General features: G+C 37.6%; 1 protein-coding gene across 8 annotated transcripts in view; it reads right to left on the bottom strand.

Moving 5' to 3' along the window:
* Positions 1-25,347, bottom strand: part of UBR3 (ubiquitin protein ligase E3 component n-recognin 3) — a 227,135-nt gene that overhangs the window by 72,835 nt on the left and 128,953 nt on the right. For all 8 annotated transcript variants that reach the window (XM_027128679.1, XM_027128641.1, XM_027128646.1 and 5 more), the window contains 3 exons: positions 12,337-12,486; positions 5,190-5,323; positions 2,346-2,456 (listed from right to left, as the gene is read on the bottom strand). In XM_027128679.1, coding sequence (XP_026984480.1) covers positions 2,346-2,456; positions 5,190-5,323; positions 12,337-12,486 — 395 coding nt within the window. The remainder of the gene's footprint in view (positions 1-2,345; positions 2,457-5,189; positions 5,324-12,336; positions 12,487-25,347) is intronic.

Raw genomic sequence — 25,347 nt, forward strand, 5'->3', positions numbered from 1 at the left:
GCACCTATACCGCAACTATTTGTTTATTTCTGTCTCACGCAATGCATAGTAAATTCCTTGAGGGAAGAAACTGTCTTATTCATTGAGATGTATCCCCAATGTCTATCACAGTGCCTGGAACACTGTAGGCATTGAATAAATATTTGTTGAATGAATGACTGAATACAGAAGTATGAAAAATGCATAATGTGCTTAAGGAACTATTAATTAGTTTATTAATGCTGAATTGATGGAAGACAAAGCTAAAGTAACATGCAAGCCCAGATCATGGAATGCCTTGAATGCCATTCAAGGAAGACTGAACTTTATCCCAACAGGAAGAAATCAGTAAAGAATTTTTAAGCCAACAACATGTCACCAGATTTACGTTTTAGAAAGATCAATATAATGAGTAAATTAGACTTGGAGTAAGGAAACTGATAAGCAATTGCAATAGTCAAGATGAAAGATGAAGGCATATGCAAAAAAGCAGAAGTGGGAATAATGTAGTCAAGTGAGATTTAGGAAATGGAATCAATAGAATTTGTTATGTGACTTAATGTGAGAGGTAAGGAGTAGGAAGGGAAAAAGAGAACTCTTCTGCTTCTGAGTCAGGAATCTGGGAATAGGGCAGGCCATGCTTTTAAGAAGCTGAGCTGAGAGAAAAAGAAAGACTGCAGCTACATGGGAATGCAAGATCAAGGGAAGGAATTTTGAATGCCAGAGACTTGAGCATCTTTATGAACTGAAATGAAGAGACAGAATGGGCAGAAAAACTGAAGACACAGAAGAAAAAGAGGTTACTTACTGATAGACCAAGGCCCCTGAGGTGATGGGGAGAAAGGAAAACTAGAGCATAAACAGAAAATTATTCTTGAACAGAAAAAGGAATACTACCCTCAAAAGTAAAAAAGAGGGGACTTCCCTGGTGGCGCAGTTGTTAAGAATCCACCTGCCAATGCAGGGGACACAGGTTCAAGCCCTGGTCCAGGAAGATCCCACATGCCGCAGAGCAACTAAGCCCATGCACCACGACTACTGAGCCTGCGCTCTAGAGCCCACGTGCCACAACTACTGAAGCCTGTGCACCCTAGAGACCGTGCTCTGCAACAAGAGAAGCCACCGCAACGAGAAGCCGCGCACTGCAATTAAGAGTAGCCTCTGCTTGCCACAACTAGAGAAGGCCTGCACACAGCAACAAAGACCCAATGCAGCCAAAAAATAAATTAATTAATTAACTTTTTTTGAAAAGTGAAAAAGAAAGGATTGGCTGGGATGCAGTCACTTATCGGGGAACAGAAAAGCAAGGTAGGAAGCTAAGGTAGTATGTGACAGACAGCCACTGTTGTCTTGGTGCCACAGGAAGAGACAGATCTGATGAGAGGAAAGGCATCTTGGGATTTAGGCAAAGAGTCTGGGATAGAGGAGGCAAAGGTCTGGAATAGCTGCTAAGGAGACTAGGAGAGGAAACTGATCAAAGACAGGTAAATGAATTGGTAATATCTACAGTCCACGACCCCAATCTCAGCCACTATTCTAAGAAACCACAGATTTGTGGAGGTACCAGTTCACCTAGTTTTATGATTTTCTAACAGTGCTAGCTGACTGGGTATAAAATCAAAGGAAGTGGATTAAATGACTGGTATTAAGAGCAGAATGGGCACAGTACAAGAAAGTGAGGCAAGGAAAGAGCTAGAGTACTAGGAAAATGCAAGGGGCTAAAGGACTAGAGATCTTGAGGTCAGAAGTAAAACACACTAATAAGAGTAAAAATAAGACACTTTGAAGAATAATCACATAATATATACGGTAGGATATTAAAGCTTACTATTGTTGAGCTGGAGTAGCAAAGTCTAAAATTATAGCCGTGGAAGTTAGTTGCTAATGTGAAGTAAAAACATGAAATCCCGGGCTTCCCTGGTGGCACAGTGGTTGAGAATCTGCCTGCCAATGCAGGGGACACGGGTTCGAGACCTGGTCTGGGAAGATCCCACGTGCCGCGGAGCAACTAGGCCCGTGAACCACAACTACTGAGCCTGCGCATCTGGAGCCTGTGCTCTGCAACAAGAGAGGCCACGAGAGTGAGAGGCCCGCGCACCGCAATGAAGAGTGGCCCCCGCTTGCCACAGCTAGAGAAAGCCCTCGCACAGAAACGAAGACCCAACACAGCCAAAAATAAATAAACAAATGTGGGGTTTAAAAAAAAAAAAAATGAAATCCCTAAAGTTGAAGAGGTCAACAACTGTGAGGCTGAACAGTCCGAATGGCAATCATAATCACCCAAGATGAATTAGGATGTATATACTGTAAAAATACTTAATACCTGGAAAGACACAGACACCTTTAAAATGCTTCAATTGACTTACCCGTAATGATTCCATATAAGATTTATGACAATCTATATGTAACGTGTGGCCACAGGTTTGTACATAAACACCTCCTTCCCAGCCAATGGATACTGCCAAGAGACAAGAACTCTTAAAAAAGAAAGAAAAGGACAAAATACAATTAATTTTAAAGAAGTAGAAACATATCTAAACAAATCCACATAAACCTCTCAAAGATTTCATATTGTTATACTAATGTGAGCTTTGTATTTTTGTGATGTAAAGAAACACCTGACTTGACAGCCCTGAGGCAATATCTTTAAACTTGGAACAGAGTTTTAGCTTCCAAATAACTATACTCATAATGAAAGAGAATAATTATTAATTAGCCTTTCTCTACCCCATAAGATATAATAAACTATACTGCTACTGAGTATTTTACCTGTTCGACATGGTACTTGATCTCTCTGTGATATCTAACCTTAACAACTGCCTTCTTAAAGCACCTACTTCCCTCTAGCTTCCACAATGCTACTCTCTTTTGGTTTTTCTCCAATCTCTTTAACCATTTGGTTTAGGCCTCCTTTTAAGACTTTTCTTTCTTCGTCTGCCCCTTCAAATATTTAAATTCCTCAAGGTTCTATTCTTAGTGCTATTTTCTTATTAAAACTATTCTCCCTGAGTGACTTAATAAGTAAATTCAACTACCCTCCATGCCTGAGTCTCTTGCCTGAGTGCCAGATAAAAATGTTCAGCTGCCAACCAGAAATCTCCGATTTGAGGTCCCTGAGATAACATAAAACCGATGTGTCAAAAACTTTCATTTTCTCTATGAATCTTTCTCTTCCTCTTGGTTTAAAAACTCCGCATCTGTTTAGTCACCAAATCAGAAAGCTAAAAGTTATTGTACATCACCCCCTTTCCTTCACACCACAGAATTGGTTCCCAAACCATATGAAATCCATCTCCTAAGTAACTCATGATTTTGGTCTGTCCTCGCAAGCCTGTGTCATCTGCTGTGGGGACAGGGTTCTTAAATAAAGTTTCTTGTCTCCATGATGCATCCTGCACACATCTTTCTAAAGTACAAATGTGGTTATGAGAATAACCCCAAAAAGTGACTAAACATTTACAAGGATTTAATATAATAAACAATAAAAAAGGGACCCAGATTATATAAGCAAACTACATACCCTTTTAAAATGTTTTAAAAGTTAATTGCTTTCATCTATTTCAAATTCTTCTCTGCTAATTCCTTCCCTTCGACCTATACACAGGCTTATTAGATTTTTCCTCCTAAAGTAATTTTCTTTGAATTTCATTTGGCCTCTGTCAAACAGCATTTCAGCCTGAACTTGAATTCACCCTCTAGAGTCTGCAGCAAATAGATGGCCAAGCCAGGGCAATATTACACACGAGGTCTAACATGACAGCATATGATGAAAGATTTGAGAGCCATCAAAACTGAGTAAACAATTAAATTTTATTTCTATGTTGGAAAAAAATTTATACATTATAATGTAAGATGACCAAATCAGCTTTAAACAATAGTAAACAGAGTTCTAATATTAAATCAAGACTCTTCATGAGCATCTGAAAGTTAAAAATATTACACAGTGTAAAATGCCTTCCCAGACAATTCAAAGATGTGCAACAGCACAAATCAAATACTCACAGCAGGTGAGCTAGCTTCTACTGTTACACGTCAGAAAAACAACAAGAGCCCTGCTCATCTCTGTTTTATGTTTTGGAGCCATTTGAAGTAGAAGCAGATTTGGGTGTTACATCTAAAATGAATGGTTGGTAGGCAGCTAATAAACAAGCTGCTCTCTTTGGCAATGTATCATAAAAATGTAATTAATCTTTTTTTTTAATGAAAGCAGTTAGCTTTTAAAACTGAAAATAGTAGGTCATTTGTCTATGTAACTGTTAGATGTCTTATTTTAATCTGCTAGAGTCAAAAAAAGCAGGGAATCATTTACTAATATGAGACCTATATTTTAGGAAGACCTATATTCAACAATGTGCTCACCACTGTGCTGTGTTTAACACTGAATCTTCACAACCTCAATATTTATTAAAATTTCATACAGTAAGTGGTCTTATCCCTTTTTATAAAAAGGGAGTGAAAAGCTGACCAAGATCACTCAGTTAAAAGTGGTAGAGACCAAGTTCAACCCTAAGTCTATCTGACTCCAAAGCTCAGGTTCCGTCCCTACTGTGTCATATCTCTCATATATAACACTTCCAATTTCACTAGTAAACAGACCATGTTACATGACTGAAATTCTACACATCAACTCTATAAAATGCATGCATTTGCTATGAAGAGAGCAGAATTTATGCAGTTTAATTCTATTATCAGTATCAGTGTCCACTGATAACTCTTCTGCTCTATATGGTCTGGCTGGCTACAAAACTGAAATACAGTAAGCATCCACAATACACAAGTATGTGCTAGTCCCTGAGGGGACTACAACCAATAGAAGAAATGGCCCTAGACCTCCAGAGGTATACAGTCCAGGGAGCACACCATTTATACACAAAATAACCATTATGAAAGCACACAAAAGCATTAATGTAGAAATAAAATCTCACAATCACTCACAAAAGCAAAACAGAGATTCAGTGCAGTTCAGATATCAGTTCAGAGCTTTTTTACAAAAAAGACTTTTTTTTTAGAAATGAATCGCTATTCTGACTGTAAGAAAGAGATACCCTACTTTTTCTCGCCTTTATTAGATCTCCCCTTCAAAATTATTATGCTCTTAGGTCTGAGTTATATTTTGACTGAATAAGTTGAAGAAAAGATATAAAACTCTGGAGAGAAATAACCATCAATTTTGCAGACAAAAATACCAGTTAATAAAAAAGGGTACTTACATCCTTAAAATAACGCTGTAATAATGAGAGCCTCACGTCATGAACTGCTGCACATGTATCCCAAGGGTAAATCTGCTCCTCTTCAGTGATAGGCAACTTTTTTGGCTCAATGTTGTCACGGCACTGCCCCAAAACTACATTAACAACAGAGATAAGAGCTCATTAAAAAACCAACATGTAGACTTTATAAAACCAAGAAAAGCAGAGTTATTTACCATAAGCTTCACTCAGTTTTTCACCATTACAGTATTTTTAAAGACCTAAAAAAAAAGTGATATTCTAGTTTTCTTCTACAGAATAAATAAAGCTTTACAAATGGCAATACTTATTTTCTAAAATAATACCAAAATATGAGTATGAACCCTGGATGGTTTCCAAAATCTATCCAGAGAAAAAGCCTACAAGTTATGACTCACCAGTACAAATAAACTTCATTTCTAAATATACTATTTTTCACCAAAAGGAAATAGATATCACCGGAGGAAAAGCTAAGTCCAGGGTTGGGGAGAAGTGCAAGGTGAGCCTGGAGTTGTGTGTAATAAAGAGTAAGGAGGTATTCAAACACTGAGGGGGCAGGTCATGAGGACCTAAAGGAGTTTTGACTAGCGAAAATTTGAGAAAACTTGAGAATCAAAAAGAATGATGACAGTAACAGATAACACATTCATTGATTAGAGCAGGGAACATCAAGTAAAAGGGTATGATGTTAGACTCTCAATGTGTCATCCTATAGAATACCAACCAAGTGATTAAACTTGGTTAGCATCACCAATAATGGAACAAACCGCCACTGTGAGCCTCCTAATGTGATGCAACGGAAAGGAACATCATCATGATAGTGCCCTTGCCAAAAATGTTTAACTCGAAACTAATAATAGGGAAACAATCATAAATCTAGAAAATGACACAGTCTGCAGAACTGACCCGAACTCTGCAAAATTTTTAAAAAGGTCCGGAGAAACTGTTCTGGAGAAGAGACTAACAAGAAATGACAACTAAATGCAACACATGATCTTTGCTTGGCTCTTGGATCAAGAAAAAAATATAACTGCTATAAAAAATATTATTGGGACAATTGGGAGAATTTGAACATAGAATATTTTATTTTATTAAATTTCTTGGGTATGATAATGACACTAAGGTTATATAAAAGAATATCTTTCTTCTTAGGTGATACAACCTGAAGTATTTAGGGATAAAATGTCATGATGTCTGCCATTTTCTTCTGAAAAGTGTGTGTGTGTGTGTATAGATAAGTATGGGAACGAAAACATAAATATGACAACATGTTAACAATCAGTGAGTACAGGTGAAGGGTATTCAACTTTCCTGTAGATATAAAACTTTTCAAAATGAAAAGCTGAGAAAAGAGGTATTTTTATAATTGTAAAACATCATAACGCAAAAAAAGGAAGTGGGGATATAAGCATACAGTGCCACACATTACTCTAAGATTCAATAAGCATGGGAAGAGCCATTCTTAGAGAAGGGAATATCAGGCACAGCAACGTGGGCCCCAAGTTTTGCGGAGATTTATGGCAGCAGCAACAGGAAGAATAGACAAAAGCAGGTAGATGCTAGCAACTGAAATATAATTAGCCATGATGTATAATCCTCTTAATACACTGCTGAATTTGATTTGCTGGGAATTTGTTAAGGACTTTTACATCTATATTCATAAGGGATACCAGTCTATCATTTTCTTTTCTTGTGATGTCCTTATCTAGCTTTGGTATCAAGGTAATGCTGGTCTCAGAAATGAGTTAAGAAGTGTTCCCTGCCTCTCTCTTTTTTTTTAAATATAGAGTAGTTAGTTGGGTTTTTTTTAATTTATTTATTTTATTCATTTATTTTTGGCTGTGTTGGGTCCTTGTTGCTGCGCGTGGACTTTCTCTAGTTGCAGCCAGCGGGGGCTATGCTTCGTTGTGGTGCGCGGGTTTCTCATTGTGGTGGCTTCTCTTGTTGCAGAGCATGGGCTCTAGGTGCATGAGCTTCAGTAGTTGTGGCACGCGGGCTCAGTAGTTGTGGCACACGGGCTTAGATGCTCCGTGGCATGTGGGATCTTCCCGGACCAGGGATTGAACCCATGTCCCCTGCATTGGCAGGCAGTTTCTTAACCACTGCGCCACCAGGGAAGTCTGTCCTCTGCCTCTTTTTAATTTTTTTTTTTTTTTGGACAAATTTAAGGAGGAATGGCATTAATTCTTTAAATGTTTGGAAGACTCACCACTGAAGCTACCAGGTCCTGGGCTCTTATTTGTTGAGAAGTTTCTGATTACTGATTCAATCTCTTTACTGGTTTAATGTCTGTTCAAATTTCCTATTCTTCTTGAGTCAGTTTTGGTGGTTTGTGTATTTCTAGGAACTTATCCATTTCATCTAGGACATCAAATTCGTTGACATAAAATTATTCATATGTCTTTTTTTTTTTTTTTTTTGGCGGTGTGCGGGCCTCTCACTGTTGTGGCCTCTCCCGTTGCGGAGCACAGGCTCCGGATGCGCAGGCTCAGCGGCCATGGCTCACGGGCCCAGCTGTTCCGCGGCATGTGGGATCTTCCTGGACCGGGGCACGAACCCGTGTCCCTGCATCGGCAGGCGGACTCTCAACCTCTGCGCCACCAGGGAAGCCCCATATGTCTTTCTTATGTCTGTAAAGTCTATAGTAATGTCTCAACTTTCATTTCTGATTTTAGTTATTTGTGTGTTCTCTCTTTTTTTCTTGGTCAGTCTAGCTGAAAAAATTATCAATTTTGATGAAATTTTCAAGATTTTGGCTTTGCCGATTCTTTCTATTGCTTTTCTATTCTCTGTTTTATTCATCTAGGTGTGGTATTGGCACAAAAACAGATATATGCATCAATGGAACAGAATAGAGAGCCCAGAAATAAGCCCACACACCTAAGGTCAATTAATCTTCAACAAAGGAGGCAAAAATATACAATGTGAAAAGGACAGTCTCTTCAGCAAGTGGCGTTGGGAAAGTTGGACAGCCGCATGTAAATCAATGAAGTTAGAACACACCCTCTCACCATACACAAAAATAAACTCAAAATGGCTTAAAGACTTAAAACATAAGACATGACACCATAAAACTCCTAGAAGAGATCATAGGCAAAACATTCTCTGACATAAATTGTACCAACGTTTTCTTAGGCCAGTCTTCCAAGGCAATAGAAATAAAACAAAAATAAACAAATGGGACTTAAAGACTTAAACATAAGAAATGACACCATAAAACTCCTAGAAGAGATCATAGGCAAAACATTCTCTGACATAAATTGGACCAATGTTTTCTTAGGTCAGTCTTCCAAGGCAACAGAAATAGAACAAAAATAAACAAATGGGACCTAATCAAACTTACAAGCTTTTCTACAGCAAAGGAAACCATAAACAACATCAAAAGACAACCTACAGAATGGGAGAAAATATTTGCAAACGATACAGCCAACAAAGGCTTAATTTCCAAAATATACAAACACTCATACAACTCAACAACAAAAAAACAAACAACTCAATCAAAAAATGGGCAGAAGACCTAAAGAGACATTTCTCCAAAGAAGACATACAGATGGCCAATAGGCACATGAAAAGATGCTCAACATTGCTAATTATTAGAGAAATGCAAATCAAAACTACAAAAAGTACCACCTCAAACCAGTCAGAATGGCCATCATTAAAAAGCCTACAAATAACAAATGCTGGAGAGGGTGTGGAGAAAAGGGAACCCTCCTATACTGTTAGTGGGAATGTAAATTGGTGCAACCTCTAAGGAAAACAGTATGGAGGTCCTCAAAAAAACTAAAAATAGGGCTTCCCTGGTGGCGCAGTGGTTGAGAGCCCGCCTGCCAATGCAGGGGACACGGGTTCATGCCCCGGTCCGGGAAGATCCCACATGCCGCGGAGTGGCTAGGCCCGTGAGCCATGGCCGCTGAGCCTGTGCATCCGGAGCCTGTGTTCCGCAACAGGAGAGGCCACAACAGTGAGAGGCCCACGCACCGCAAAAAAACAAACAAACAAAAAAACCTAAAAATAGAATTACCGTATAATCCGGCAATTCCACTCCTAGGCATACATCCAGACAAAACTATAATTCAAAAAGATACATGCAACCCTATGTTCATAGCGGCACTCTACACAATAGCCAAGACATGGATATAAACTAAATGTCCATCGACAGATGAATGGATAAAGAAGATGTGCTACATATATACAATGGAATACTACTCAGCCATAAAAAGAACAAAATAATGTCATTTGCAGCAACATGGATGCAACTAGAGATTATCAAACTAAGTGAAGTCAGTCAGAAAGAGAAAGGCAAATACCATATGACATCACTTATCTGTGGAATCTAAAATATGACACAAACGAATCTATCTATGAAAGAGAAACAGAATCACAGACATAGAGAACAGACTGGTGGTTGCCAAGGGGGAGGGGGTTGAGAGAGGGATGGAGTGGGAGGTTGGGGTTAGCAGATGTAAGCTTTTATATACAACGGATAAATGACAAGGTCCTACTGTATAGCACACAGAACTATGTTCAATATCCTATGATAAACTATAATGGAGAACATTTTTTTAAAAAAGAATGTATATATATGTATAAATGAATCATTTTGCTGTACGGCAGAAATTATAAATCAACTATACTGCAATTTAAAAATATTGATTAAAAAAATGTTCAATGAACCAATTTCTTCAAATGGTAAAATGCATTTGGGGGCAGGGAGACAGGCACAGGAATGATGAAAAGGGAATTTATTAATTAAAAGACTACAAGAGGCCCCTACAACTATAAATTAATTAATTAAACAAAATAAATAAGAAACAATTGGGGAATTTTGAACACTGACTAGATATTTGATGATACTGAGGAACTAAGTTACTTAGGAGTGACTATGGTTATGTTTTTTTTTTTAAAAAATCCTTTCTATTTAACAGAAACAGTGAAATATTTATAGATGAAATAAAGTGATGTCTGGAATCTGCTTCAAAATAATTCTAGGGGGAGGGAATAAATAAATTAAAATTAGCCACAAGTTGATTACTGTTAGAGACTGATGGGGACATGGAGGTTCATTTTACTAGTCTCTTTACATCAGTACATGGTTAAAAGTTTCCATATTCACATGTAAAAAGATAAAAGAAAAAGGGAAGAGACAAATCAAAATAAATAAAGAATTCAGAAGTAAGGAAAAAGTAAAGAGAGGTAAAAGGTGACAGGATGTCAGTGGGTGGGTGAGACTCAGAAGGAAAGGAGACAGTCAGAGATTTCCCTGGCTATAATTCCCAGTTAAAATCACCCTTGAGGTTTAATGCTTTTAATGGTAGTTTCTTATTCTTTTTCTCCTACCTTAAAATGATAAAAGAACTGTGGTATAGTGGAATTATCTAATATCAATAAATTGAGATAGTGTACAAAATTGTTAAAAGGGGATTAAATGAAGTAACACGTCAAAGCAACTTTTTTTTTTTTCCCAGTATGTGGTCCTCTCACTGTTGTGGCCTCTCCCGCTGCGGAGCACAGGCTCCGGAAGCGCAGGCTCAGCGGCCATGGCTCACGGGCCCAGCCGCTCTGCGGCATGTGGGATTTTCCCAGACCGGGGCACGAACCCTTGTCTCCTGCATCGGCAGGCGGACTCTCAACCACTGTGCCACCAGGGAAGCCCTCAAAGCAACTTTAAAAATATAAAATAATGAACAAGTAACAGTCTAAAACAATAACATAAGCTTCATTAGGGCAGGGATATTGTTTTGTTTTGTTTATTATAACAGTGGTGCTCAATAAATATATGTGAAATGAATGAATGAATGAATAAAACATTAAATTGATGATTATACAGTATTTGGTGAAGAAGTTATAGAAAGTCAAGTGGCAATAATCTAATAAACTGATTTCCTTACAATAGTAGAAAAGATAAGTAGCTGCAAAATTAGTCAGTACTCCCACACATTTCCTTTTTAGTAGGCATTTCTGGTCTTGACAGCTCTACTCCAATGTCCTGTTCAGTGAGGGTTTCCCAGATCAATTTCATGTTTAAACAAGGAGAGTAGTAAGACGAGAAACTAATCTGCCAGGCACCATATTAGATCCTTTTGCCTATATTACATTACTTAACCAACACAACAATCCTCTGAAGTCAGTATTATCTCTGTATTTAAAAGAAAGGAACAAACGTGGCCAGATTATGTCAAGCAATACCTGTATTAGAATTCAGAGGAATGTCTTATATCTAACTCTTTCCACTTTAATAATTCAAAGAGTAAACACCCTAGAAAAAAATGCTCTGGAGAAATATGTAAGTCTTTTATTTCTCTTTGCTCCACACATACTCCTGTGGAAAAAGGATTACATCCATTAGGACTGAAGTGTCACAGTTATCACTACCTCAAAATACTTCGATATGGCAGAGGATAGAGAGCATTCAGACAAATCCTTCAATTTTTTTTTTAATTGTTCTAACCATAGACTGGCAAACATATCAATCTGCAGGCTGTTTCAACAACGAACGCTTCGGGCTTCCCTGGTGGTGCAGTAGTTGAGAGTCCGCCTGCCGATGCAGGGGACACGGGTTCGTGCCCCGGTCCGGGAAGATCCCACATGACGCGGAACGGCTGGGCCAGTGAGCCATGGCCGCTGAGCCTGCACGTCCGGAGCCTGTGCTCCGCAACGGGAGAGGCCGCAACAGTGAGAGGCCCGTGTACCACACACACAAAAAAGAACGAATGCTTCTAAGCTCAAGAAATAAGGGCAAAGCTACCTGAATATGCCTTATATAATTAAAATATTTAAATTGACAACATTTATGAGCTTAAAATGCTTCTAGATTTTAGATCAATTAAATTGCCAAGAAAGCTGAACTCAGTTTTTGGCCACCTGGCATTGGTTATATTGCATCACACTTTAAAGAAAAAGATTGTGTAACATATTCTCTTAAAGGCTTCTTCCAACACTCATGTCCAGGAAAAGTGAGATAAAACCAGATTAAGAATGTCTGCTAAACAGATCTAAATAGATCCTTGCTATAGATCTATAATTATTATGTAAACAAAAATATAGCTTTTAGTTAACAGAGATACTTATTAATTTACTGTAAATACTTCATCTCTAAAATGGTCCCACTAAAAAATTACTTTGATTTTACCTGAGGATGCTTGTAACAGTACAACCAATCCTGTAGGTCTGTCTTCAGAGGAGGGGCCACTCTGTCCACAAATAACACAATCATACACTGCCTCAGAAACTTGTGGTTCTGCTGTGGTGATCTCCATAGGAATATCACTCTCTGGAGAATCTGAGGGGAAAAAGTTGCAGCTCTTAATTCGTGAAAAGAAAAATCTCTCTTCGATGAAATTATGGAAAAAAAAATCAAGTTAAAATAATTTTGAACTTCAATATCAACAAATGTATACAGTAATAAAACTATGGGGAAATTATCTTGCTAAAATACTCAGGAAAAGACAAAAAATGCAAAGAATTGATATAATGAAAGACTTTAAATAATATATGGTTAAATACACTTCTGATGTTGTATCATTCACACATAAAATTAAATCTTAAAACACAGACGCAAAGATATTTGTATCCAAAAAATTCTTTTTTCATACTATAATTTAAGGAAATAAGGGGGAGATCATTTGCTTTAATTTTCTTTGAGGCACCTCAGAGGGGAAATTTATAATAACATGGCAGCTCTTGGAAAGAAATGGCAATATTTATTAGGAGATAAAAGAGGAACGAACTATTTCTCCTTTCTTTTAATTGTAGTTATTATGATTATATCTTAGTGATAATAATTATCAATATATATTTATTTATGTAGGGAAAACATTTATATATGACCATATATATTAATAAAGGAGAACTATTATAGAAAATAACAGCAATCTTTTGATGATATGTCATTAACAGCAAGAAATAAAATATTGAGTCAATAATCATTTCCAGATAAAAATTCTTAAATTCATGAAGATCAGTGACATCCATAGTGGCAAAGAAAGGAGTCGGAGTAGAGGGGACTAGGAAGATCAGGGAAGCAGAAATGATTTATGACATGTTTAAAAGATGGAAGCATATCTAAATAAATATGTTAAAAAATGACAGAAATCGAAAAAGAAAGATATCAAGTTAGGATATGTTTTAATAAGAATTCATGCAGATAAACATATATCTGATATTTATTAAGACTGAGAGGAAAAGGGGAAGAAACCTAAAACAAAACTTTGGATAATGCTCAAAATTAATGGAAATTAAGAAAGAAGCCAATGAAAAAACCAGAGAAAAAACATTCAACAATATTTGAACAGAATCAAAACCAGAAAGCTCAACGTCTATGAAAACAAGATTAATGGGTCAAAATGAAAAGAAGATTTCAAACGAAGTACCAGGGGCCATTAAGATTTGACATGTGATTACTTTGTTTTTTAGGGGAAAATTTTTAGTACAGAAAAGAGGGGATGTGTCTGACTGATCTCAAGTTTCAAAGAGGGGATGTATCTGATTGCTCTCAAGTTCAAATACAGAAATACCTGATTAAAGTGACATGAAATAATTCCGTCTCACGTTAAGTGCCAAAGAACTAGAATTTCATTAACTCTATCTGACACACAAAGATATTTTTCCTTCTTTTATATCTTGGTACAATTAACTTGAAAACTTCAAGGAAATCCTAATACCAAAATGCGTTATCAAAGAGACTGCTAACTTAACCTTTTCTAGAGTTTTTAAAAGTAAGGCTTTACAATCTTCTACACACACAGTATTTTTAATTCTAACTTTAATAATTACAGACACTAATGTCCCTTTTTTCCTTCAAGAAACTGAAAAGATTATAGTTTACTTCTTAAAAGAGGAAAATTACTGCTTTATAGAACTCATTAATCCTACAATGAATTAAAATATATTATTGGTAATTTATGATTGATTCTATCATTCCAGTACCCAATTTCAAAATTTTAGTTAAGATTTTAAAAGGACCTATGACCGGGGCTTCCCTGTTGGCACAGTGGTTGAGAATCTGCCTGCCAATGCAGGGGACACAGGTTCGAGCCCTAGTCTGGGAAGATCCCACATGCCGCAGAGCAACTAGGCCCGTGAGCCACAACTACTGAGCCTGCGCGTCTGGAGCCTGTGCTCCGCAAAAAGAGAGGCTGCGATAGTGAGAGGCCTGTGCACCATGATGAAGAGTGGCCCCCGCTTGCCGCAACTAGAGAAAGCCCTCGCACAGAAACGAAGACCCAACACAGCCATAAATAAATAAATAAATAAATAAAGGACCTATGACCAAATGTAATTACTGTTTCTCACCTATAAAGACATGAAAAAATATCAAGAGCACCCTATTCTGAAGAAGTCAGGCTCAAAAGAATGCATATTAGATATAAATGGCTACATAAAGAACAAAAACAGGCAAAACTAATGTATAGGATTAGGAGTAAGGATACTGGCTACTCTTGGAAGAGACAGTGACAGAGAACAAGAAGAGGGATTGTGGGATGCTGGTAATATTCTGTTTCTCAATCTGGAGGCTGGTTACACAGTGATATTCAGTTTTTAAAAGCTCAAAGAGCTCTATACTCATGACACATGCACACTTATATGTGTAATAGCTCTATACTCATGACAAATGAGCATTTCTATGTATATGCTATATTTCAATAAAAAGGTTTTAAGCCCAACTAAATGAACAGCATAACTGGGTATATTCTGTAATAAGTATTAAAATAAAGATACTTAATTCTGCCAACCACATGTACACATCAACATCTGCACATATTTTCCACACAAAATAAAATCTAAAAGGATGTGTCCTACAAATTGACACAATGAAGAGATTACAATGATTTTCTCTAGGTAAACTAAATGGAGGCAGATGCAAAACTGAGAGAGTAACAGTCAAAGGTGATAAATGTAAGTGCTACCAGAGGCCATTCTAATAATGAAAGCATTCTTGCTACTAATAACCCTTTCAATTCTTAAAATTCTACTTTGACTTCCAATACAATTAAAATTTTAAATGTGTTTCGGTGTAAAATTGACACTTTCCCTTTTAAAACAAAAGTGCCTGTTTTAAATTACCGTGATTAATATTATTACAACAAAGGCAAAAAAATTAATGAAGTGATAGTTACCTCATCTGTTTGGTTTAACATGAACAGACAAGAATCTATCTGAATTAAGTAGGTGATTCTTCTGAATGTTATTTCAATTCGCCAAGTTCTACTTACAATCACTCTGTTAGAATGACTGCAAAATGGCCCCAATTCTCCACTCCTCCCTGTATCTAAGATCTTTGCAAGGTAACTCTGCAACTTCTCCCAAGAGGTAGAATTTATTCCCCAATCTTTGTATATGGGCTGCCTTGATTTGCTTTAGACAAAGAGAATTGTGGCAGAAATAACATGCCTTTCCAAGACTAGGCCTAAAGTGGTCTTGTATATTCTCTTTCAATACCTCTCCCTCAAAATCTCTCCCCCAACATCTCTCTCCCTCTCCCTCTCGACCATACCACTTACGTGAGAGTAAGTCTGGGGTAGCCTGCTGGAGAAGGAGAGAGCCCACCTGGAACACAGCCAAGTTGTCCCACCAGCTCAGGCCAGTCCCAACTAACCAACTATCAGATCGTTCTTGGCACATGTTTTGTTTTTGTGTTTATGGAGTTTTGTGGATGAATAGAGAAAAGAATGGGAAAATGATGTAGGGATATATTTAGTGCCCTCAGAATCATGGGAAATATATTTTTGTTTGAAAACATTATGCCTCCCTGAGGAATAGTCAACTGCCATACACAAGTACCACAGGGCAAAGTGTGGTCTGCAGCCCAGTGGTAGGCACAGAGAAGTTTCTTTATTGCATAAATTGATGCTTGGTTTTAAGAACACACAATACACTTTAATTTTTAACTACAACTGAGTATTCGCTAGTAACCTACCAGGTGAGTTACTATTTATAAACTAAGCACACTACTAGAGTTCACTGTTTTCTACTAGGAAGCCTGTGACAACTGCCACTATTGCAAAACTCCTGCTGTGCAATATCATTAATTCTGGTAAAGATGTACAGTGCTGTCCTGAACTGATCGTCATTTTTATTACTGACATTCTTGCTTTCCTCTTCTTTTTTTTACTTGGTACAGAGAGGAACTTCTCATTCCCTTTTTAAAAATAATACCATTTTAAAATAATTTTAGATTTGCAGAAAAGTTTTGAAGCTACTACAGAGTTCTCATATGCCTCACACCCAGTTTCCCCTTAAATCTTATATTAGCATGATATGACTATCACAGTGAACTAATATTGATATATTATTGAGCAATTTTTATTGATATAATATTGATAGATTAAAGTCCATATTTTCTTCAGATTTTGTTAGTTTCTACCTAGTATCATTCTTCTTTTCCAGGATCCCATCCGGGATACCGTATTACATTTAGTTGTCATGTCTCCTTAGGCTACTCTTAGCTATGACGGTTTCTCAGACTTCCCTTGTTTTTGATGACCTTGACAGTTTTGAGGAATACTGGTCAGGTATTTTGTATAACATTCCTCAATTGTAATTTGCCTGATGTTTTTCTCAAGGTTAGTCTGAGGTTATGGTTTTGAGGGAGGAGGACCACTGAGGTAAGGTACCATTCTCATTAACATCCTATCAAGGGTGCATAATATCAGCATGATTTATTACTGTTGATATTGACCTTGATCATCTGCTTTAGGCAGTATTTGCCAACTTTCTCTCCTGTAAAGTTACTTTTTCCCCTTTTCCACACTGTACTTTTGAGAAGGAAGTCGCTAAGCACAGCCCACACTTAAATAGTACAGACTTAGGGACTTTACTGGTGGTCCAGTGGGTAAGACTCCATGCTCCCAATGCAGGGGGCCTGGGTTCGATCCCTGGTCAGGGAACTAGATCCCGCATGCATACGGCAACTTAGAGTCCAATGCCACAACTAAGAAGTCCGCATGCCGCAAGTAAGAGCTGGCATGCTGCAGTGAAGGTCTCGCGTGCCACAACTAAGACCCAGAGCAGCCTAAATAAATAAATAAATAAATAAATATTTTTAAAAAAGAGTAGGGAGTTATGTTCCACCTCCTTGAGGGTGAAAATCTACATAAATTATTTGGAATTCTTCAGCATGGGAAATTTGTCTATTCTCCCTCATTCGTTTATTTATTCAATCCTTTACTTATGGTAGTATGAACTCATAGGTATTCGTTTTATACTTAGGGTTATAATCCAATACTACTTTATTTTCTTGTTCAAATTAGTCCAACTTGGCCTTTGGAAGTACTTTCAGTCGGCTTCTGAGTCCCTCTGACATACTGCCCCACCTCCCACCCACCAATGTGTGTGTGTGTGTGTGTGTGTGTGTGTGTGTGTGTGTGTGTGTGTGTGTGTGTGTGTGTGTGTGTGTGTGTAGTACTTCCTAACATCCTAGAGCTATGAGATGCTCCAGGCTCATCTTGCATACTCCCTGCCCCAGTTCTAGAAGTAACCATTTCTCCAAGGAGATCGGCTTCCTTTTTATTTTAATTTTTCATATATTTTTGGAGAACTGTATTAGAAACCAAGATCTGGGGCACTGGGTGTGCTTGTTTCTACTGGAGTATCTTTAGTTCTAGGCCCTCTCCACTGACACAGGAAGGAAAACTATGTCTGCATACTAACTTGTGTATATGCACGTACCCATAAATATTTATACATATGTAATTTCACCTGTATCTATATTAACCTAAATGTGAGTTCATACTGATGTCTCCAACTCTAATCCATTAAAACATGGACATTCCAGCGTCTTCCCCTGCTTCGCTGTAACCTCCCACTCCAACAGTGAGAAATCAAGTTCCAATCATCTGCCATCTATATACAGGCATACCTCAGAGATATTGTGGGCTCGGGTCCAGACCATGACAATATAGCAAGTATGGCAATAAAGTGAGTCACATGAATTTTTTTGGTTTCCTGGTACATATAAAAGTTATGTTTATACTATATTGTAGTCTATGAAGTGTGCAATAGCATTATGTCTAAAAAAACAACGTACACACCTTAATTAAAAAATACTTTATTGGTAAAAAATGCTAACCATCATATGAGCCTTCAGCAAGTCTAATCTTTTTGCTGGCAGAGGGCCTTGTCTCAAGACTGACAGCTGATGACTGAGCAGGGTGGTGGCTGCTACAGGCTGGGGTGGCTGTGGCAGTTTCTTAAAATAAGACACCAGTGAAGTCTGTCATATTGACTGACTCATCCTTTCATGAATGATTTCTCTGTAGCACGCAATACTGTTTGATAGTATTTTACCCAGAGTAGAACTTCTTTCATAATTGGAGTCAATCCTCTCAAACACTACCACTGCTTTATCAACTAAGTGTATGTAATATTCTAAATCCTTTCTTGCCATTTCAACAATCTTCACAGCATCTTCACCAGGAGTAGATTCCACATCAAGAAAGCACCTTCTTTGCTCATTCGTAAGAAGCAACTCCTCATCTGTTAAAGTTTTATCGTGAGATTGCAGCAATTCAGTCACATCCTCAGACTCCACTTCTAATTCTAGTTCTCTTGCTATTTCCACCACATTGTAGTTACTTCCTCCACTGTAGTCTTGAACCCCTCAAAGTCATCCATGAGGGTTGGAATGAACCTATTCCAAACTCCTATGTATGTTGATATTTGACCTCTTCCCATGAATCATGAATGTTCTAAATGGCATCTGAATCCTTCACAGAAGTTTTCAATTTACTTTGCCCAGCTCCATCAGAGGAATCACTATCTATGGCACCTATAGCCTTGTGAAATGTATTTCTTGGGACTTCCCTGGTTGCACAGCAGTTAAGACTCCGTGCTCCCAATGCAGGGGGCCTGGGTTCGATCCCTGATCAGGGAACATGCGTGCCACAATTAAGGAGCACACATGCCACAACTAAAAAAGCTGGCGAGCCGCAACTAAGGAGCCTGCCTGCTGCAACTAAGACCCGGCACAACCAAATAAATAAATAAAATATATATATTTTTAAAAAGACACTGCTTTAAAAAGAAAAAAAGAAACGTATTTCTTAAATAATAAGACTTGAAAGTCGAAATTACTCCTTGATCCATGGGCTGCAGAATGGATACTGCAGGCTTGAAAAACAATATAATCTCATTCATCTTCATCAGAGCTCTTGGGTGACCAGGTGCATTGCCAGTGAGCAGTGATATTTTGAAAGGAATCTTTTTTTTCTGAGCAGTAGGTCTCAACAATGGACTTAAAATAGTCAGTAAGCCATGTTGTCAACAGATGTGCTGTCATTCAGACTTTGTTGTTCCACCTATAGATTAGATTTAGAATGACTCTTAAGGGCCCTAGGATTTTTGGAATGGTAAATGAGCATCGGCTTCAACTTAAAGTCACCAGCTGCATCAGCCTCTAACAGAAGAGTCAGCTTGCCCTTTGAAGCTATGAAGCTAGGCATTGAGTTCTCCCTAGCTATGAAAATCCTGGATGGCATCTTCTTCCAATATGAGGCTATTTCACCTACATTGAGACTCTGTCATTTAGTGTAGCCACCTTCATTAATCATTTTAGCTAGATCCTCTGATTAATTTGTTGCAGCTTCTACATCAGCACCTGCTGCTTCGCCCTGCACTTTTGTGTTACAGAGATGGCTTCTTTTCTTAAACCTCATGAACAACCTCTGCTAGCTTCAAACTTTTCTTCTGCAGCTTCCTCACCTCTCTCAGCTTTCACAGAATTAAAAAGACTTAAGGCCTTGCTCTGGCTCAGGCTTTGGCTGGTTTAATCTTATATCCAGACCACTGAAACTTTCTCCATATCAGCAATAAGGCAGTTTTGCTTTCTTATCATTCGTGTGTTCACTGCAGTAGCACTTTTTTTTTTTTTTTTTTTTTTTTTTTGCGGTACGCGGGCCTCTCACTGTTGTGGCCTCTCCTGTTGCGGAGCACAGGCTCCGGACGTGCAGGCCCAGCGGCCATGGCTCACGGGCCCAGCCGCTCCGCGGCATGTGGGATCTTCCCGGACCGGGGCACGAACCTGTGTCCCCTGCATCGGCAGGCGGACTCTCAACCACTGCGCCACCAGGGAAGCCCTGCAGTAGCGCTTTTAATTTCCTTCAAGAACTTTTCCTCTGCATTCACAACCTGGCTAACTGTTTGGCACAAGAGGCTTATCTAGGCTTTCGACATGCCTTCTCACTAAGCTTAATCATTTCTAGCTTTTGATTATAAATGAGAGACGTGCAGTTCATCCTTTCACTTGAACACTTAGAGTCCACTGTAGGATTATTAATCGGCCTTATTTCAATATTGTTGCGCCTCAGGGAATAGGGAGGCTCAAGGAAAGGAAGAGAGACAGGGGGATAGCTAGTCAGTGGAGCAGTCAGAACACACAAAACATTTACTGATTCAGATCACCATCTTATATGGGTGAATTCGTGGCACCCCAAAACAATTACAATAGTAACATCAAAGATCACTGATCACAGATCACCATAACAAATATCATAATAGTGAAAAAGTCTGAAATATTGTGAGGATTACCAAAATGTGACATAGAGACACGGAGTAAGCAAATGCTGTTGGAAAAATGGCACCAATAGACTTGCTCAACGCAGGGTTGCCACAAACTTTCAATCTGTAAAAAACACAGTATCTACAAAGTGCAATAAAGCAAAGCACAATAAAATGAGATATGCTTGTATGTAAGTGCTCAATTTCAGTATACATGTACAGTGGTTTCAGAACAGTTAACCCATTCGCCATGGCAGAAACTTTATCAACTACAGTACAATGCTTATGTGCAGTTCCTTTTGCCTTCAGTCTTAAGCAATTCCACTCATTTCCAAGTTAAGCACCTTTTTCCCATCCCCTTCAATGAAGTTGTTTCATACATTTGTAATATACAGTTAGATTCTCTTGATACATTCTGTATTCCATCCTGAGACCTCCAACCTCCTAAATGACTTTTTAATTTGCATACTTAAGATTCACTCTGTTACAAAGTCCTATGGGTCTTGACAAAAGCATAGTGTTATGTACCTAACTTTATAGTATCATACAGGATAATTTCACTGCTCTAAAAAATCCCCTATGCTTCACCTACTTAGCCCATTACCACTCCCAAACCCTGGCAACCACTGATTTGTTTACTGGCTCTATAGTCTTGCCTTTTCCAAAACGTCATGTAACTGGAAACATACAGTATGTAGCCTTTTCAGACAGGCTTCTTTCAGTAAGCATACACATTTACAATTCACCTACATCTTTGCACAGCTTGATACAGCATTCCCTTTTATTGTTGAACAGTATTCTATAGTATGGATGTACCAGTTTATCCCTTCATCTATTGAAGGACTTCTTCACTATTTCCAGTTTTGAGCAATTATGAATAAAGATGCTATAAACATTCATACGCAGATTTCTGTGTAGACATAAGTTTTTATACCAGTTGGGTAAATACCTCAGAACATGATGGCTGTATCACATGGTAAAACTAAGTTTAGCTTTATAGGAAAATGTTTCATTCCTAAACGAAAAAATTTCAGGAGAAAGAACTTTTTGTATCTTTAATTGACAATACATGGAAAAAAACCTGAGTTAATGTCAGATTTACATCACTGTAACTGGTTCTTTAAAATTATTAGTTAATAGTATTAAAACTATATAAACACTTATCTCCATCTAGTGGCTACCAAAGAGTAGATATATAAAGTGAAATACCAATTTCAGAAACTTATGTTGACTGTTTACCACAGCACTGTTAGTTATAGCAAAATCAAAAACAAACTGAAAACAAAGTGAATATCCAATAATAGAGAGGTAGCTGAGTAAAGTACTTCATTATGGGCTATTATGAGCTTTCCCTCCCTCCCCTCAAATAAAGAAACGGAAGGAAAAGAAACAAATTAGAGCAGTGGTTCTCAACTCTGGCTGCACATTAAGAATCAGCTGGGAAATTTCAAAAGGTTCCTATGCCTGAGCCCCACTCCCAGAGACTCTTCTTTAACTAGTCTATAGTGGATCCCAGGCACAGATATTATTTTAAGGGGGATACAATGATTCTAATGTGCAAAGTTGAGTACTACTGAATCAGAACTGCTAGAGAACACCTGGAGGTATTACTGAGGTAGAGAGCAGCAAAAAGTGATCCCATTTGGTAAAGCAAACAATGATCAAAATCAAGGAAGAAAGAAAGGGGGAGAGGGGAGAAGGAGGGGAAACCTGATATGAACATATAATTGTAGTATGTTCGTATATGATTATATAAATACAGAGAAAAGCACAAGAATACACCAAGCAAGCTGTAAGCATGGGTCATGGAAGGAGAAAAAAATAATATGGATTAAAAATATTTATATTAATCCCGTGTATATAACATTGCATACATATGCAAACACATGTGTGCATAATGATATCTGGGATAAAAAGAGATCTACAGATACTAATTTGCAGGGATATTCATGATACATTGTTAAGTGTTTTAGAAAGGAAGCTGTACCCCAATGTTCATAGCAGCATTTATAACAGCCAAGATACAGAAGCAACGTAAGTGTCCACTGACAGATGAAATGGATAAAGAAGTATACATACACACACACACACAGAATAATATTCAGCCATAAGAAAATGAAATCTTGACATATGCAACAACATGGATGGATCTAGAAGGTACTGTGTTAAAGTGAAGTAAGTCAGAGAAGGACAAATAACTGTATGACCTCATAAGTGGAATGTAAAAAACAAACCAAAATGAAACAGAATCATAGATACAAAGAAAAAATGGGTAGTTGCCAGAGGGAAGGGGAGTGGGGAGTGGGAGGTAAAATAGCTGAAGGGGATTAAGAGGCACAAACCTTCAGTTATAAAATAAATAAGGCAGTGGGATGTTATATATAGCATAAGGAATCTGGTCAATAATACTGTAGTAACTTTGTATGGGGGCAGATGGTTACTAGACTTAAAATGATCATTTCATAATTTATGCAAATATCAAATTACTATGTAGTACACCTGAAACTAACATAATATTGTACACTAATTATATTTCAATTTTTTTAAAAAAGGAAGCATGGGACTTCCCTGGCAGTCCAGTGGTTAAGGCTCCGTGCTTCCAATGCAGGGGGCACGGGTTCAATCTCTGGTCGGAGAACTAAGATCCCACATGCCGCACTGGGCAGGCCAAAAGAAAAAAAAAAAAAAAGGAAGCAAACTGTACAGTATTATATACAGTAAAATTTTATTTCAGGAAAAACAAATAGAAACAAAATGTATTCATGTGAAACAAGAAAGCCTGTTTATAATGGTTTATCCTGGAGGGGTGAGATTTAAATGGGAAGGTAGGAAGAGATGATAAGCTTTGCTTTCATACAGTTTTGTATGATATGTTAAGCATATTTTTTTTAATGTCTTGATTGGTATCAGTGGGTCTTATTTATGGAACAAATAACCAAAACATAACATACATTTATGGGCTGTATTTTTTTTTGAAATATATCACATCACAGATGACTGACTTGAATGACAGATGCAGCACCATCCCTCAAAAATGAACAAATTTACAATCAGAGCAACCAACATAAAAAGTATTCTATCCATGAGATCTGCTTTCTAATTTAAGTGAAAAGAAATTCAATTAGTTTCTATTTAGTTGAGAGAATAAGAATTTCACAAGTTAACACAGCAAAATTTACATAATTTATAAAATAATAACAGATGCAACAGCCATAAATACATAGGACTAATGCACTATATGCATTCCACTGTCACAAGTAGATAGGTCCTACCTAAAACAGAGCAAGTCTACAGCTGTGCCTGATTCCAAGCAAATGTAAGAATATAAAGGAGGCTAATTTATGATAGAATCAAACCCTAAAGCAGCAAAAAGATGTGTCAGGGAATAAGAAGCAGTTAAAGATATAAACAGCATCCTTTTCCATAATAAGAGAAATGCTCACTAAAATTAGACCAGATACCACTTCTTTTCACCTACCAGATTAGCAAAAATACAAAAGTTTGACAACATATTCTAATGACAAGTACGTAGGGAAATTGATACTATGACACACTGTTGATGGGAATGCAAAATGGTACAACCCCGTAAGGGTAATTTGGCAATATCTAGCAAAATTACACGTGTTTACCCTTTGACCCAGCAATCCCACATCTAGAAATCTATCTTACGGATACATTATCAAAATTCAAAAAGATACATGCACAAAGATATTCATTGCAATACAACTTGTATAACAGAAGACTGGAAATTACCCAAATTCCAATAATAGAAGACCATTTGAATAAACTATGGGGGGGGTGGTATTGTGGGGAATCTACTATACAGGTAGAAAAAAGAATAAAGAACATCTCTATACACTGCATGATGGGTTCTCCAGGATATAATGTTAAGTGAAAAAAGCAAGGTAGAAGAATTATACATAGTATGTTATCATTTACCTAAGAAGGGGACACTGGGGATGTAACTATTTTTATGTCTCAATATATATATATATCCCCAACCCCCTTTCTTATGTAAATTATTAAAAAAATAAAAGGATAAACCTCAAATTAAACTGTACTATTAAATAGCAAAATAAACAGCTCCCTCCACAACTAACAACAATAAGAGGTCAACCAAATTCTGATCTATGCCAGCTCCTGCTTGGACTACCCCACTTTCCAAATGAAATCTTAAAGGATGGGTACTGTGGACAGCTACTATTTCTATCTACCTAGTATCTACTGTCCCATCTGCTAACAGCAGGACTCAATTTTTGCTTAGAGAATCATACCATCACCCCCACTTTTGATTCATATGACTGGAGTGGGGCTGACCTTATAACTAGGCTAGACTAATAGAGACACACCAAGGATTTTTGTTTCAGCTACTGGAAAAGAAGTATTCTTTTCATTCTGGCTTAAAAATAAATAAATAAAACTTTCCAAACACATTGAATATCCCTTCTATCTTGTACCTTGTACCTCAATCAATCAATCATCAGTCTATTAATTCTTATTTTGCAACTATCCTCATAACTGTCCCTTTCTATCTCCAGGCTACCAACTTGGGGGAGTAGGGGAGGGGAGGGACTTAACTCTGCTCAATTTGCTTCAAATATGAAGAAATAGTAAAGAGCTTGTTGATTTACAGCCCATACTCCACCAT

This window comes from Aethalodelphis obliquidens, unplaced genomic scaffold (assembly GCF_003676395.1).
Source record: "Aethalodelphis obliquidens isolate GAN/ISIS:26980383/991018 unplaced genomic scaffold, ASM367639v1 scaffold2, whole genome shotgun sequence".
In the NCBI taxonomy this organism is placed as follows: Eukaryota; Metazoa; Chordata; class Mammalia; order Artiodactyla; family Delphinidae; genus Aethalodelphis; species Aethalodelphis obliquidens.